The 16,687-nt window shown below is 34.8% G+C and overlaps 2 protein-coding genes across 2 annotated transcripts in view; both read right to left on the bottom strand.

Annotated features, from left to right (window-relative positions):
* Window positions 1–222: 222 nt before the first annotated feature.
* Window positions 223–14,776, bottom strand: LOC111633776 (zinc finger protein 131-like). Its single transcript, XM_023378407.1, has 5 exons — window positions 14,180–14,776; window positions 12,693–12,763; window positions 12,066–12,097; window positions 11,874–12,001; window positions 223–2,969 (listed from the first exon to the last, which is right to left on the bottom strand). Exons 1-5 carry the CDS (start codon window positions 14,774–14,776, stop codon window positions 2,493–2,495), a joined length of 1,305 nt encoding a protein of 434 aa, XP_023234175.1. The 3' UTR covers window positions 223–2,492.
* Window positions 14,701–16,687, bottom strand: part of LOC111633770 — a 31,929-nt gene continuing 29,942 nt past the window's right edge. The window contains exon 7 of the mRNA XM_023378397.1: window positions 14,701–14,897. Coding sequence (XP_023234165.1) covers window positions 14,835–14,897 — 63 coding nt within the window. The 3' untranslated portion in view covers window positions 14,701–14,834. The remainder of the gene's footprint in view (window positions 14,898–16,687) is intronic.

The following is a 16,687-nucleotide window of genomic DNA, read 5'->3' on the forward strand; positions in this document are numbered from 1 at the left end:
ATCAATGTTCAATCAAGCGAGGGTCATCCACACTACTCAACATGTACACCATCTTAGATGGCTAGAAGCTATTTACATCTGGGGCCATATTCTGGTCACTATCTCTGGTCTCTCATCTCTCGTAAGCCGGTCGCTGATTGGCTAATCATTTGGATTAGCCAATCAGCGATCGGCTTGCGAGAGATGAGAGACCAGAGATAGTGACCAGAATAGGGCCCCTGATGTCCATAAGAGAAAGTTGAAATTATTTATATCGAGTTGATTTTTGCATTTACAGATCAAATTTCAGGAAATAGAAATAAAAACCTGTTTTTCCCAATAAGTATTTTATACGTTTAGATAGTAGAGAAAATGTAGAAATCGAAAATATAATCGTAGTCGAGCGTATATATCAGTAAAAATATGAAAATTGCATTAAAAGAACACACTTTGCTGAACGTCTCGGATGAAAAAGAAATTGAATCCAGTCCCGCCGCCATATTGATTAACTGGCGATCCATTCTGAGTGCATGGCGTTGTATCAAATTAAATAATTTATAAAAAATTATTGTAAAACACTGTTTGTAAAATACTTAATTAATTTTTGAATTTTATTTTATTTTATATATAAAAATCGAAAGAGAAAACATAAATGCGTAATACCTAATTTAAAACATATGTGAAACTTTAGATAGCACATAAATATGAAAATCCATGAAAAAAAATAATTAGCAATAATTATAATTGACCAAAAAAAAATAAAGCATTCGAGGTAAGGAAATTTGTGGTAAAAAGTGAGGTAAGCCATGACCTGACGCCCGTCTTCCCACCTTCTGTAACAAAGCAGAGGAAATAAAAGCCAAAACATCAGTACAAGTAAACACAAATGTCTGCGCGTGTTTAGGACAATAAACTCGAACGGGAGCAAAGATGAAACACGACACCTCGTAATTGATGCTAATTACCTTGTAATATTAAAAACAGGGCTGTGGAGTCGGAGTCAAAGTCGTGGAGTTTTGATGTTTTAGCTGGAGTCGGAGTCGGATGGTAAGGAAAAGTCGGAGTCGGAGTCAATACATTTCTACGCGACTACACAGCCCTGGCAGGGCTGTTGAGATGGAGTCGGAGTCGTGGAGTTTTGGTGTTTTAGCCGGAGTCAAAGTCAGAGTCAAATGATAAGGAAAAGTCGGAGTCAGAGTTGGAGTCAGTAGATTTTTTAGAGACTCCACAGCCCTGATTAAAAATGTAAAATCGAACTCACAACCGAACTTCCAGTGTTCAGGGAAGAAAAACTGCTTGGCCATTGGTAGGTCTAACACATTAGCAAAATATACGTTTACGATTTTTGAATTTTATAAATGATTATTGATTTTGGACATTTTAAAAACTTAAAAAATAATGATAAGATTATTCAAATAATACTATTATTAAATCCCACCGTAAACAAGCATCTAATAATATAAGCCATTGATCGCGTGTTTGTATATCTGTTCAGTTTACATAGTCCCAAGCCCCGTCCATCAACACCCGGACTGTGGTTGAAAGGATAATCCTTACAGAAGAAAGGCTCGAGAAAAAGGTAAGTTGTGTCGACAAGGAAATTTATACAAGACTTGGACCCCCCCAAAAAAATCATTAACATAAAGAAAATTCGATGACAAGAAGGACTGTCAACATCAAACGTCCCCGTTTTACATTTACAAAGAAAACATCATTGCATTCATCCACTATTTTGAGCTTATAGGTGCACTTTCACCCTTCAAATTTCTTCTCTCTCACCCATATTCCCATCTTCTCTAACTTTAGGATAGTTTTAGGACCACAAGTTTAAGCAATGTTTATCGTAATTACTGAAATTGTGTAACAGGAAATCTGTTATACAATTTCAAAAATCGCTACAAAGATTTAATGGGTATTACAAAATAAACACTTTTTTTCATGACATATTTGTTAGGTTAATTTAAAAAGATGTAGTAATAACAAGACTACAATAAAATCATTCAGTGTATCATCTATTTCCATCAGCTGTACTATACACAAAGTGTATTCGTAAAATAATGTTTATTCGGTGCGCAACGTCAGTATCTCAAATGAGAAAGAACAACCTGTCCAAATGCACTGCTGGCTAACAACACCTTCTAGCACATTACGAAGGCATTTCCGGTTGTAAAATCCTATTTAGATACGGTTTGTTTTATGTTCTCTGCCACATCTGTAAACTTGCACTGCGAGTTTCAAATTACCCTGCACACTTTATATATCAAATGAATATGATATATATATATATATACAATTTGATATATATATATAATGCAGATCATCAATGCTTACAGCTAAACATCTCAGTCAATCTCGTAACAAACCTCTGCAGAAATGAAACACATATTTATGAGATTTCAAATGATATGGCACTTCACTGACTTCATAAGAAATATGTTGCAAACTTCCACTTTTTTAGTGAAATTGCATTTGCAAATTCCAAGTGACTTAGTAAATCAGTTGATAATTTGTACTTACGTGCCAATAATTTGTTCAACTTTATCTGAATCAGTTCCTTTTATGGTAGAGTCACGTGGTTTAGAAATGGATATTTCAGGATGTCTTTGCATAAATCCTCTCACCCATTTCTGTCCCGCTAACTGTTTGTTCACATTAAATTTCGTTTTTAAATTCATTTCTTTAGCCAAATTAAAGGCGAGTGCCTGGATTGCTTGTTGCGTGGGAAAAATTCCACTCTTTTGCATCTCTTTGATATGCGTAGCTATTCTCTCTTCTGCCTCCTTACCTAGATAACAGGAAGGACCGAGGCCTCGTTTTACGGTTAAATCTCGCTGTATGTACCTCCTTAAAGTTCTCGAAGGGATATCGTATGTCCTGCTGGCTTCGTTAACTCCTAACGATTTCTCTTTTACGCAACGGATGGCTTTCTGGAGATTCTCCTCTGTCCATTTACCTCTGTTAATACAAGTTCGTCGATATACACCATGTATCTGAAATACAAGCAATTTGAACTTATAAATGCATTGTTAAATGTCAGAAATTTCTCATACAAAATGCAGAAAATACATTAAAATAATTTCCATATCAACAATTTGTTATAATGCTTTATCTTGTAAGTAAGGTGCAATGTTAAAATAATAATTTCTTGCAAAAATATATAAAAGTTTTTTGCAAGACATAATAAATAGTCTGTATTAAATGCATCCACCTATTCTCCCAATCCTAAAAATAACTGTGTGTAACAATGGTGTATCTATGCAATGTCGATAATACCTAAGAAAAATGCAAATTTGTACTGTCTAATTGAAAACCATTTGTTCTTATAATAAATTTTTTATTTTAGTTGAATTACAGGTGTTAGTCGGTGCTTTTATTCTAATAAAAATCTTTGTACGCTTTCAAAGTTGTTTGAAAGATTAATACGTTTGCTTTGGGAATAAAATGCAATTGATAATAAACTAATTAATTTAATTATTCAATATTAAATACTTTCAATTAGGTACATTTAGAACAGTAACAAATATCATCTTCATCTATTGATAATATACTCCCACAACATTCACGCACCTATACATTACATTCAATGCATTGAATCATATTTTCTGTGCAGTCATTGTCGCACAATATATAAAAAAAATCGTCTCCATTTGCAGATACAGTTACGTCTGACAATGGTCCAATGTGTTATTTAGAAAAACTCGATAATCTGTTTTGCATTCCCATTTTTGGTTTTAGCTTTGTTTGTTTTCCACTCTTTTCTAGTTGTTAGTACATTTAGATATGTTTAATTTGTTATCAAAATCATTAGCCACTTCTTTCAAAACTTTGGGTTTATTTAAAGAATCATCAACTGCAGAATCTGCATCATTAAAAAACAAAAAAATTGATGGGTCACATCCGTTAGCGTTAAAGGCACTAACAGTATTACCTATAGACAGTGGTGATATTCAGCGGGTTCGCACAGGTTCGGCCGAACCCGTTGTTAACATTTTCAAAGTTTTCCAAACCTTGTTAAACACGTAACATTTCTCAATGGTTTTGATTCTTTTAAAAAATATATTAAAATATACGTATTATACTCTGTAACACTACTAAACTAGTGCCTTCCGGTGCACCATTTGATCGAAAAAAAACTGTTACGGAAAAATTTTCTGTTAGTGAACCCTTTGTTAAATATTTCGAATATCACCACTGCCTATAGATGCAGCTTGGTATCAAGCTGATATTATCAATGGAACATCATCATATTGTGTAATACATTTACCCATGTCTCAAGTCATCCATCAATCTAGTGCTTGGTTATCAAAAATTCTGTATAGGACCAAAACTCCAACACCGAGTGGCCATGGCCTGTGTTATAGTCTTGGAAATTGCAATAAAATAATGCCATTGGTTTGTGCTCCAAGAAATCTAATCTTACAGCAAGTGCAGCGTGTCTATTAAGAAATAAAATGACTTGACGTTCTAAAGCGGACTCCAAATAGTCAGTTAAATGTTGAAGCAATTTAATGACTAGTTCGCCTGTTATAAAGCCCTGCTCAGCAAGTTTTATTAAACTGTCTGGGGTGCTTCTGTGCCTAATTGAGATGCTAGGCATTTTCTTTTATAAATAAATATTGTTGAAACAAATTTTCCTGATGCATTAGTGCAACAATTGTTGTGTTACTTCCTCTTTCTCTCCTCTAACTGACTATCTTTCTATAATTTGACAGTACCATTTAGGAAATGCTTGGGCATTTTATAAACCTTTATCATAACTTAAAATGAATGTTAAAGTATATACAATATATCTGTCACCTTTAGATAAAGCCCAACCATCTACATGTTACCAATGAATTCTTTTACCATGGATTTACACCATTCCAGTCACCGACAACACCCTGAACCAACAATTGGAATATGTCAGAGCCACTATTTGTCCCTCAGCGACAATGAAAAGACCAGCAGTCTTCGATAAAACACTACCACTTTAGCCATCCTAGCCACGGAACACCCAACACCCAAACACTGGAGATATAAAAATCTCATAAGAAAAACGTTGCCATAAATTTCAAAGATAGAGACTCCTTCCATCATGCATGAAGATCTGTATTTAAATTTTTGAGTTGGGTATATTATGCTGCTATGTGTAATCATCCAGTACAGCAGTAGTGTCGCAAACTACACGAAATGTGAGATCGTAACCGGGGATACCTCTCTACTAAGATGTTGGTACCACTTAATCGGCTTCTAGTTTGTAAAACTAGTTCTCGGGTCGTCTACAAGAATGGCTTTTCTCACTCTAAGGAAAATCGAGTGCAAAGGAACTTACAGATAAAAGAAATTTAAAGCGGAATTAGGTGATGGCGAATTCACCTTCTTCGTTATGTCAGGATGCCGACACCAGTTTATCTATTTATCGTTCTGCGGACAAACACGCGTGTGGAGATCCGATTCAGATAATAATGAAGAGACATTTCTTAAACAATAATAAAGAAAAGTTTAATAAACTAAAATAAACAAAATCATACAAAAATAGAAAATAGCTAAATAGTTAAAAACAATCGATTGAGACAACGAATAAATCAAAAATATACGCGCCAAGAGAGAGAGAGCTGACAAATTTATGATAACCATACAACCTTTTAGTTGACTTTATCTTCTTAATTTGTGGCTTTTACTTCCTTTCATCAGTTTTCTGACTTCTATTCATGGAGAGGTCTTGATAGGCACAATATTAAATATTTCTTCTATGTTTCTAACTGAACTCATTACTAGACTCGATAGGATACGATTAAGGGCGTTGGTCTTCAGGAGCTTGTATGGACTACGTCTTCCTCATCTGGAATATGTTGACGTACTCCTAACTAAGGGCGTTGTAGAGCAAATATGGAAACTTCTTTCCACTTTCAGATCTTCGGACGTACTCGCCGAATTCTGCTGAACTTTGAATACAAGTGTTATGAATATAACTGTGTCATCACATTACTTGTTCAACTGTAAATCATCATTGCAATTGATTGTTCTCAGCTTGTTAATATGTATGCATATTGTCTGCTGCTACCTCGTTGGTACAGTAATACCCCGACTTACGCGAATCCGGAGTTATGCGATTTTCAAAACTTGTCGATTCGTCTTTTGCTTGAGCGCCACGCAACTATTAATTACTCATTTCCCCCCACACTATTGTTCGGCTTACATGTTCAGACGTGTTCGACATATAGCTACAATTTATTTTGTGTTATTTGTATGTATTTATATGCAAAATTATACCCCGACTTACGCGGTTATCGCTCGGTCCCACCTATCGCGTAAGTTCGGGGTATTACTGTAGTTATCAATTGTATTCATTCATCTGGCCAGAATGGCATTTCTTGTTGAATATAATATTATATATTGTCTTATCTTTAAATTCTGCATTGTATGCCAGGACTGTGTATTCACCCTACTCTAAATTCTTCCTCAGCTATTTTCTACACCTTTTCTCCTCCTATTATTATTAATCTTAACCTTCACTCCCTTCCACTCTCTTTTCCCACATACCCCATTTCTTACCTTATCCTCACCTTCTTTCTAGGCTAAGTCCTCTCAGACAGCCAGTTTCTCCTTTATATAATAATATATGTCATTACTCAAGGTAATAGTTCATTAGTATGTTTCTCTGCAGGAATCTTAAAAAGGAAAGATTCTTGGTGCAAGTTATGACAACTGAGGTGGTTAAGACACCCGCCTACAGTTCCGGGAGAGAGCATCATATTCAGGCATTTGAAACAGCCCAAAAACTTTTAACAGGTAGTCTGTCATGGACATATTAGATCCCATCGCAAACCACCCCGCCGCTGAACCCACAATTGGCATGGAAAAAGACTCATTTAGTGCTGATAGACTGGAGTAAACAAAAGCAATGCCCTCAGCTGACACCCATAGATACAATCACATAGTTTTTCCCTAATTAAAGAGCAAACTCGAAAAGTTCTCACCTGTAAGAAATCACGATATGTACAGTATGCATGTACTGTACAGTACATTTAACAATGGTCCTAACCTAAACACTATAAAATTTGCAGTAAAGTCGACAGCAGTCTCAACCGTGATATAAAATGTTGGTCATTTCCCTACCTAAATTTAAAACTTTCCCATTGTCACACATCTTGATATTTCCTCACTGTTCCGACTTGCTACAAATGAAGTACACCCCAGAACAACACCGTATAGCACATTTTTGGGCAAGACAAGATTTTTGTGGAACATTGATGTATAGTATTCATACAGAATACATACTGGCAGGCCTAATTTCCATCTGTAGGTGGCATTTCTGTTCAGACACTTGAACGATTCATTGGAACATTGCTGTATAGCAAACAAGACGGCTGATGCTGAGAGTATTCACATTTCATCGAGTGACATAAAACAAGTCAATAAGTCAATAAAACATGAGATTAACATGTTGGAGAATGTGAGAGAAGCATATTTGATGTTCACTAAAAACTCCAGGTTTTGTGACTGCAGAGCTTTGCAAATATAATTTGAATATCCAGATTATTGCTTTGGGTGTATTCCACTTTCTCTAAAGCGAATGCATCCAACTGGTTTTTGGCATGTTAAAAATATCCCACTACTTCTCGGTAGGCAAATCAATTTCCTCGAGCGTAGAAAATAATTTTACAGCAATATGTATGAATGAACAGAACAGAGNAAAATTCATATAAAATGGAATAATCAACAGTGTTATAGGGGGGTCGACTCCAAAACCATGTTTATGGATAAATAAATTACACTTAATAAAACATTAAACACCTTCCATCGCTGAGAAATGTTTATTTAATTAATAAAATACGTTCAAACTGATTTACACCCGTATGTCATCTGCGAACTTGACCTCCAGTTCGTCGCTTATTTTCGTATTTGTGTATTGATAATTTCGTTTTTACAACTTCTTCAATTTACGTATATATTAATAACTAGATTCTCATTTCGGTTATTAATATCAAATCTATTTGATTAACTTTTAAGAAGATAACTTAATAATAATTAATATCTTCGTAAGGGTTTTAATATTTTTAAAGCTAAAAGCAGTTTTATAATTACACTTTATCTAAAGTTTAATAAATTTTGATTAAAATGGAGTATTAATTTTATTTAAACGTCAAAAAAAGATGATGTTCCGATGTCATATCCGTCAGAGTCGGTATTAACTGGTCTTTCCCAAGGACAATATACTACAAGGATAGCCAGGAATGGCAAGTTAGTGACGTCAGAACGAGTCCTGACCTCTCTGTTTACATAGAGTAGGGTGTGCACGTGTTTAGTTTTCGCTTTTAATATTCGTCCAATTTTGTGATTAACGAAGTGATTTATTTTAATATTTNGAGTTCCTTTAACACAGCAGACTCAAGTATCATTGCAGTTATTGAATACTTTTTGTCCAGTTTACCAACAAATGCTCACGTAAATAAGAAGTTTTTGGCATAAAAACAAGATGCTAGAATCTGCAACCATTCTGGTTGTTAGATGTTTTAAAAGTGGAAAACCAGTTATATATATATTTAACAAAGTATTTTTCATTTCTAGATTAAAATTAGGCCCTAACTGCTCCTCTGTTAAGACAGTGGAGAAGACGAGTGACGTGTCTCCAATTCAGATACGTCAACTTTATATTTGAACTCGTGCGGTGTCTAATCTGTTTAAATAACCAAACCTTTTCATACAGAGTTCCACAATTTGAAGCACACATCGAGACCTGCATAACATCTGTGGAAATTGTCTTTTCTAATTTCTAAACTCTTAACAGCATAGTTATAATGGTCTTCCTGTTAACAGACTGACAAGTATGTACCTTTTCAGCACATTGGTTGTTTCACAAAAAATAAAAAAGTGGATAGTCTAAAATAAACCAATAGACTGGGTTGGTTCCTATTTCTTGTTGTTTTTTGAAGCTTCTTCATATGCAAACTGCATATAGCTCTTCCTTTGCTTGGTTTGGTAACATATTAAGTCCTTGTATAATTTTCTAAAAAGATATAAAATTCTAGACGATTTACCTTGTCCATAGTCAATGATTTACCAGCAATCATTGACTATATTAAAGCTGTAGCCAGTTTCCCCGCATTTCTTTATGCAGCGAGAGTGTAGCGAAATGACGTCACGAGTAGTATTGGCCAATTAGAAACCTGTTTCAGCGTGTTTGCTGTGAAGAGCTTCTCGAGCGCTGCATAGAGAAATCAGGGTTTACATGGGAATTCGTTCATCTTGCTTCTGTATCCTCTGCCAAAGTTAACAATTCCAAAATAACACTTATCCCTTCTTTTCATTCTTCTTTTTTTCCCTATTGGAAATATGTTTTGCATGTTTAAGGCACTGCTTAAACCAAATTTTTTACTAACTATTTCACTTTTAACTTTAGTATCTTTAGCATTGTTTAAAACAGTAAGCTCTCATGTCACTACCACATCCCTTCCTCATCATTGTGAAGAATAGTATGGTCCTTATTATTTTACACCTCAGTAAAGTATTTAAAATAACAAAAAATTTATTAAACACTTAATTTCAAATTTATAAATAGAAATATACACAAAACAACCAATGTAATTGCACAGAAAGGGAAAAAAGTATCAAAATGTGCTGGCAAAACTCTTCCTTGATTTTCCTGATACGTATTAATTAAACAGGCGGTTAAGTCGTACGCACTCAAGATACAAGTGACCCCATCTATCTCTCCACTCCTGCACCTTTAACCACCAAAATTTAATAGCATCATTTCTCCTAATACAGTAATACCCCGAACTTACGCGATAGATGGGACCGAGCGATAACCGCGTAAGTTGGGGTATAATTTTGCAATTTGTGTAAAATCGAAGTCGGATGTATGTAAGCTAATAAATGTTCTTGTTAATCTTATCTCGTCTTTTGATTCGTTCACGGTTGCAAGAAATCACCACATAGAAGCTGTCAAGTCTCCGTAGATATAACAAACACAAAAATAAATAGTACAAAATATGTTGTAGATATGTGTCGATTCCACGCACTACACGTCCAAACATATAAGCTGAACAATAGTGTGGGGGGGGTGAGTAATCGAAAGTTGCATGGCGTTCAAACAAAAGACGAATCGACGAGAGTAGAAAATTGCGTAACTACAAGTTCATGTAAGTCGGGGTAACGTAAGTCTAGGTATTACTGTACACAACCTCCATAAACAATTTCAGAAATTTTCAACAAAATGCCTGTCTTTTTAATTTCATGCTGCTAAAAGAAAGCAAAATTTTAAAACACTAAAAAATAAAATAAGGTTAAATTTAAAAGCTTTTAAAAGGCCTCAGTTGGTTGTTGTATTTTTAACAGTCAATTACCTTGTCAAAGAGTTAAGTTTTATTTATTGTACATTACTTCAATGCATGATAATACACTTTAAATAACAGGCTTGTTAGATCTTTACTTCTAATTGAATAATATAATGTTGCATAATCAGTATTAAAAAGTGTTTTTGAAAACTTATTGTAATGCAACACAATGCAGCTCTCTTTCTCCTGAACCAAAGGTTGGTCGGCAAATATGTATTTATATAGTCTTATAGCTTCTCTCTTCACTCAGCTAGCTGTTTTACCTATTGATGACGCCTTTTCTGTAATAACTCGTTCAGATATTCTGCTCCAAGTCTTCTGTGTCCTCTTTTGCCTTCTATCTTTCCTTCCAATAAAACAATCATCAAACTAAGCAGCCATTCATATCATTTCTCGTTTCCTCTATCATTCTCAAAATCTGTCTCCTCTGTTACCTCTACAGTACATCCTCATTTCTCTTTCTCTCTGTCCACAACACTCGCATCATTCTTCGCCAACACCACATCTCAAAGGCTTTCTCTGTGTTCAAAGCATCCATGTCTCCCAGCCATACAGTGCTAGACTCCAGATGAAACCTCCTAATGAACTGCTTCCTAGCATCGATTGAAATATTCTTCAATGTTAGCATCTGCCGTTCGCTATAGAATGCTTGTTTTGCTTGGGCTATTCTCACTGCAACATCTCTTTCACTCCTTCTGTCTGAAGTAATTATGCTTCTCAGGTACGTAAACTCATTGACTTGTTCAATTTTTTTATTCAACTTCTTCATTTAGCTAGTAACTAATGGCATTTGTCAAAATACTTAGAAATAAAACTTTAAATAAACAACGTCACTTCAGAGTGAGTAACATGACCGAGCTAAAATCGAAAGCACACTTTTTTATAGCTAATAACTAATAGTTCCACATATTAAATAGCCTATACTTTCCATAGAAAGATTAAAAAAAATATAACTAAAATTTTGCATCCATTAGACAAGTTATAGAGAATTCACACACAGACAATAGCTTTTATATCATTAAATACAATAAATAAACAAATAGTTTAATTTTAACAGTAAAAATGAGTTTTTAAATAAACTAAATTTCAATAATAAGTAAAATTGTCTGTAAGCATGACCCTAATCAAAATATGACAAAAGATTCTCGAGTTCTGCACTCCAAAATTTAATAGCATCAATGCCCCCTAAACACAAGTTACCATACCAAATTTAGTTTCTTAATCATTACCCTATTCCGAGAGATACTCTTTTCACACACACAGATGCACACGCAGAATTCTTTTCTAATTTTTTTGACTTTTCTGGGTTCGTTGGCTGTCAAAATGTCAAGATTTGACAACCACCAAAAGTCAAATTGCCATGATTACAGTACCTTTATGTGTTATGATATAAGAGCTGGAAATAAAAAAGAAAAACACCTCGACTACCGCAGTCGTATTGTTCGTTCAGTAGCAATAGTTTGTGTTAGTGCATTGTCAATAATACTCAACTGAGGATGTTTGCTATTCCCAATTGCTACACTACATTCATTAATGCAATGACAACAAGCACCGAAAATTCCATAACTTATTTACCTTGCGCTTGAATGGCTTTTTCCCCACGTGCGTCTTTATATGAAAAGCTAAATTGTTTTTAGAGACGCACGTCTTCTTGCATATTCTGCATTCGAATTTTCCGTCTCTTCTTCTGAAACCGTAGCCGTCTACAAAATTATAACAAATATTAAAATTACACTTTAAATACATAATAACTCCTTCCGCATTTACCTTCTTCCAAAAATTCCNTAAATCCGAAAATTCTACAGTAGTTTACATTTAGTAGTAATTTAATAATTAATTAAGAAATGATTTAATATTTTATCGTATTTTGTTATTTGAAAGGTCTGTCATGTTGAAGTAGAGGACTTGCTGTGACGTCACATAGATCCAAGGTCACGCTAATAAATATACGGGATCTGGCTATCCTTGTTAGTTTAAAGTCCTTGGGTCTTTCCACTTCCTATCTTCGCTCGTTGCTAAAATCAACTAGAGACAAATGTTACCACCAGCGGCACTGCAATCACTGCAAGAGCGCTAGATCGAATGTTTTCTTTTTATTGAAAAATATACAGTCGACTCCGTATAACACGGTTGATTATTCCGTTTTATATGAATTCCATGTTGTACGAGTCATTTAGATTTTACAAATACGTGTGCCGGGCTGTGAACGGTTCTCGTATTTGTAAAATCTAAGTGACTCGCACATAAAATTCATATAAAATGGAATAATCAACAGTGTTATAGGGGGGTCGACTCCAAAACCATGTTTATGGATAAATAAATTACACTTAATAAAACATTAAACACCTTCCATCGCTGAGAAATGTTTATTTAATTAATAAAATACGTTCAAACTGATTTACACCCGAGGATGGTTTATTCCACGAAACTGAAAATGTTAAATTAAGCTGCTCGTTTCTCGATTTCTTAATCATATTTTACATTTAATTAATTTAACATAACATATGTATGCATAAGATTTAAGTAGTGTGTTGCCACTGTACATGGTACTTTTCCCAAGCTCAACAGAGTAATACAGTTTATTTAGCTAAACTTTCGAACGTCCAGACTAGAAGTTTACATATTAGTAATTTGGGCCTCCTGCCCCTAAGCTCTTTGCATGTGGTCTCAACTTTCATCTTTCTAACTGTTCTCCAGTCGAAGTAAAAACAGATACAGATTTACAAGTGCCAATAGAAATTTAACTGTATGCAATTTAGAAATCAATGACAATTCTGTTTAATGTGCAAGGTTGTACTGTATATCATTAGATTTCATATCTAGCTGCATTAAAAGCACGTTACTAGGTAACGCTCCTAATACCTTACATAATAGAATGTCTACGTAACTTTCTGTTCTGTGTGTGCATAGAAAAGTAATCGATTGTAAAAAGCGCGCACTTTAAGGTGATTTCTGTGCAGAAATCGGTGATATCTAAGTAAGTTATACATTATAAGGTTATTAAATTAAATAAATCCTCGGTTATTACTGACGTGAAACTCCAATCACTAGAAGTAATATGTACTGAGTAAAGATTTTAAGCATATGTAACCTATATATTTTTCTGTATATATTATAATTATTGAAGTATTTTTTCTGTACATTTTATCTGTAATTATATAAAAATTTTTCTCAGTAATGCTTATTCTTTACTGGGTTGCATTTATCTACTTTTCCATAAGCCTCAAGCCCTAGATATCTCGGGCAGAGTACATAGCGTTATATNCCCGTGACATCTGGTAAACTAGTGTAGCAGCTGCAAAAATTTTGAGTTTCCACGCATAATTTTGTCCAAATTAGAGGAGGCTCAAACTGTTGGATGTCAGAAATTTTGTAAAGTAACTATTAAAAAATGTAGTGACAAATTAAATTTATTCCTACAAATTTTTACTGAATAGTGATTTTAAGCATAAATTGTGTGAGGCGACCAGCATGACAATACAATTGTGGAATGGCTTCCAATAGACTTTTGTACAGATGCAGCTATTTTGTAGTGGTAAATAATGCACCTCGTGGGTACTTTCTTGATCAGAACAAAGGGATAACACTACATAATGGCTGCATCTACAAAAGTGTACAGGAAACATCTTACAATCCTGTGCCGAATAATTTGAACTTATTGAAGTACAACACTTTCAGAAATACTAACTTATATAATTGTATCAGCTATGCCAATGGCAGTCAAGGAAAATGCGCAAATCAACCAACGTGAAGACTGAGGCGAAAATTGTTTCAATTATAATCTTTCGGGGCAACATCACTAAAGTAACAGAGGCATGTGGCCATGCTGTGTACATTAAATCAAAATTATATCAAATAATTGATGTTTTAAAAATACTTACGATATTCTGAGTTATGCTTCTCCGCCGAGAACGAGTTTTGCCGGTCGTGTTAACAGAAACAATTTTTCTTTTCCTGCCTCTCTTCCTTAATTTTGGGCCTTTGTCATGAGTCTCAAATTCTTCTTTTGGATCTTTTGTAATTTCTGGAATGTCTGCTGCAATTATTTCTAAAGAATCGCACTTGGTAGACTCTGTGTTAAATTCTGTCTCCTTTGCCTCACTTATTTGACACACTGGAAAAATATTTATGGGTGTAATTTCTTCCATTTCTTCCACATTTGGTGAAGTTAAGATTTCTGGAACAATATATGTAGTCACGTCTGAATTTTCCTGTGGAAAAACTGTCAAGTTCATGTCTTCGGCAACTTCCATTAAGCCCCGAATCTTAAGATTTTGTGCAATTCGTAAAATATTCGTCAGGGAATGAGAGAAAACTTCGACTTCACCGCTATATATAAACTCCACAATTGCTTTCATTTCCTCAAACTTTGCACCTCTGATAGAAAAGGTAGTCTCTCGAGGCGCTTCCTCCGAAAAATATTTCTCGAAGTAAGTACTACTCGACGACAAGACGACTTTGTGGGCTTTGAGACTCATACCGTCGCAGCATAACGTCACGTCTACAAATCTCTCGCTCAGGAGATATTGCTGGAACTTAGTTAACAAATTCGACTGATGATTTATCCACTTTAATCGTATCTGGGTCCCCATTTTTTATCTGAAACAATCCAAAATATTATAATTTCTTTGCCTAATTTAAACAAACAGTTTAAAAATTATACTGNTTAATTAATGAGGGGGTTCGGAAATCGCAATAAAATTTTTAATTTTTGAAAAATATTTGAAAGTATAGGCCTAATTAGTATTCACCCTACTTTAAACCCTTGTCCTCCCCAGACGTCTATGAGAATGCCCCGGGAAATCCGACTCCAGCTGTTCTCAAGGTCATCCAGCTGTGTAAACAATGACTCATCAGTGGTCAAATTTCACAGAAAGGCAAGGCAAAGGAAAATAAAATTTGAAACTTTTTCTTCAAAATTAAAGCATTTCTTTCGTTTTTTTTTAGTTTTAAGTATTTTTTTTATGCTTAATTACATTATAATTAATAACAGGTGGGTATTAAGAGGTTAAAATTTAATCCAGTATTTCCATTTAGCTTTTCCAAATTCCATCTTTTTATTCTTTTGGCTCTCAAAACTTTTTTCGAGTTCATCCCAATATCTGCAGTTAATAAGTTGTGATCAGAATCTGCATCTACTCCTGGATATGTCTGAATTTTCTTGACTGCATTCCTAAATCGACTTTGAATAAGAATGTAATCTATTTGATATCTTCCAATGTCTTCGGACATTTTCCAAGTGTATAGTCGACGTATGGATTGTTTGAACCATGTGTTTCCAATTATTAATTGATGCTTGGTAGCAAATTCAACTAGTTGTTCGCCTTTTTCATTCCTATTTCCTACCCAAATTTGCCATCTCCTTCTCCTACAGATGCATTCCAGTCTCCCATAACAATTAGGCATTTCTTAGTTTTATCATTTTCTATTATATCTTCAATTTGGTCATAAATTTCTTCTACTTCTTCATCATCATAGCCTCAGTAGGCATGTATACTTGAAATATCATCATATTCATGGAATCGCTTTTTATTTTAATCATTAAAATTCTGTCACCTCTGCATTCAATTCTTTCAACTGAGTTTTTTACCTTCTCACTTAAAATAAATGCTACACCATTCTTTCCTTTAGTTCCACAAGAATAAATAACCCTGAATTCATCGCTAAAAAACTCACCGCTGTCCTCCCATTTGACTTCACTAAGCCCAAGAATATCCAAATTCTGCCTCTTCATTTCTCTCTTTACATTTTCCAACTTACCTGGTCGAAGCACGGTTCTTACATTGAATGTTCCTATTCAAACTCTTCCTATGGGGGTTTTGCGTGGTGACGACCTGGAAAGCCCCATAACTTCTCCTGCCGGGCATGACACCGTTCTCTTGGAGATGAGTCCCATATTTGCCAGTACGATAAATAGGTTTTCTGCTTTCCATTAACAAGGAAAGTATAGCTGAGGTGGTTTCCCGTTGCCTTCCTCACAGTTTCTGATCAGAGTTTTTCTTCTCCTAGGCACGTTGTCCACCAAGGCTTAAGAGTCCTGCCTACCCCGGCAATAGGCATATGGCGGCCTAAATTGCCTTGACACAGCACATCATGGGTCATGTGGCATTTTCCAAGTTATCAATGCCACCTGATAACCCACCACCCCCTAAACATACTGCCGATGTTGGTCCGGGACTGCTTATTGGGTATTTGCAGCTTGCCATCATATCTGATGGACATTCCTCTATCCGCCACATGGGGACCTGCCCGGTTGGAGTTCAGCTCTGCTTCTGGGAAGTTGCCCAGGAACCAGGTTCTACCTTGTATTTATGTAAATAAATAATTATATTTTTTGCATAAATTTTGAAAATATTTATACTTAACGGAACATTAACACCACAACTATA

The sequence above is a fragment of the Centruroides sculpturatus genome, unplaced genomic scaffold, assembly GCF_000671375.1.
Source record: "Centruroides sculpturatus isolate CEXI.00-Female unplaced genomic scaffold, Cexi_2.0 scaffold470, whole genome shotgun sequence".
NCBI classification, from domain to species: domain Eukaryota; kingdom Metazoa; phylum Arthropoda; class Arachnida; order Scorpiones; family Buthidae; genus Centruroides; species Centruroides sculpturatus.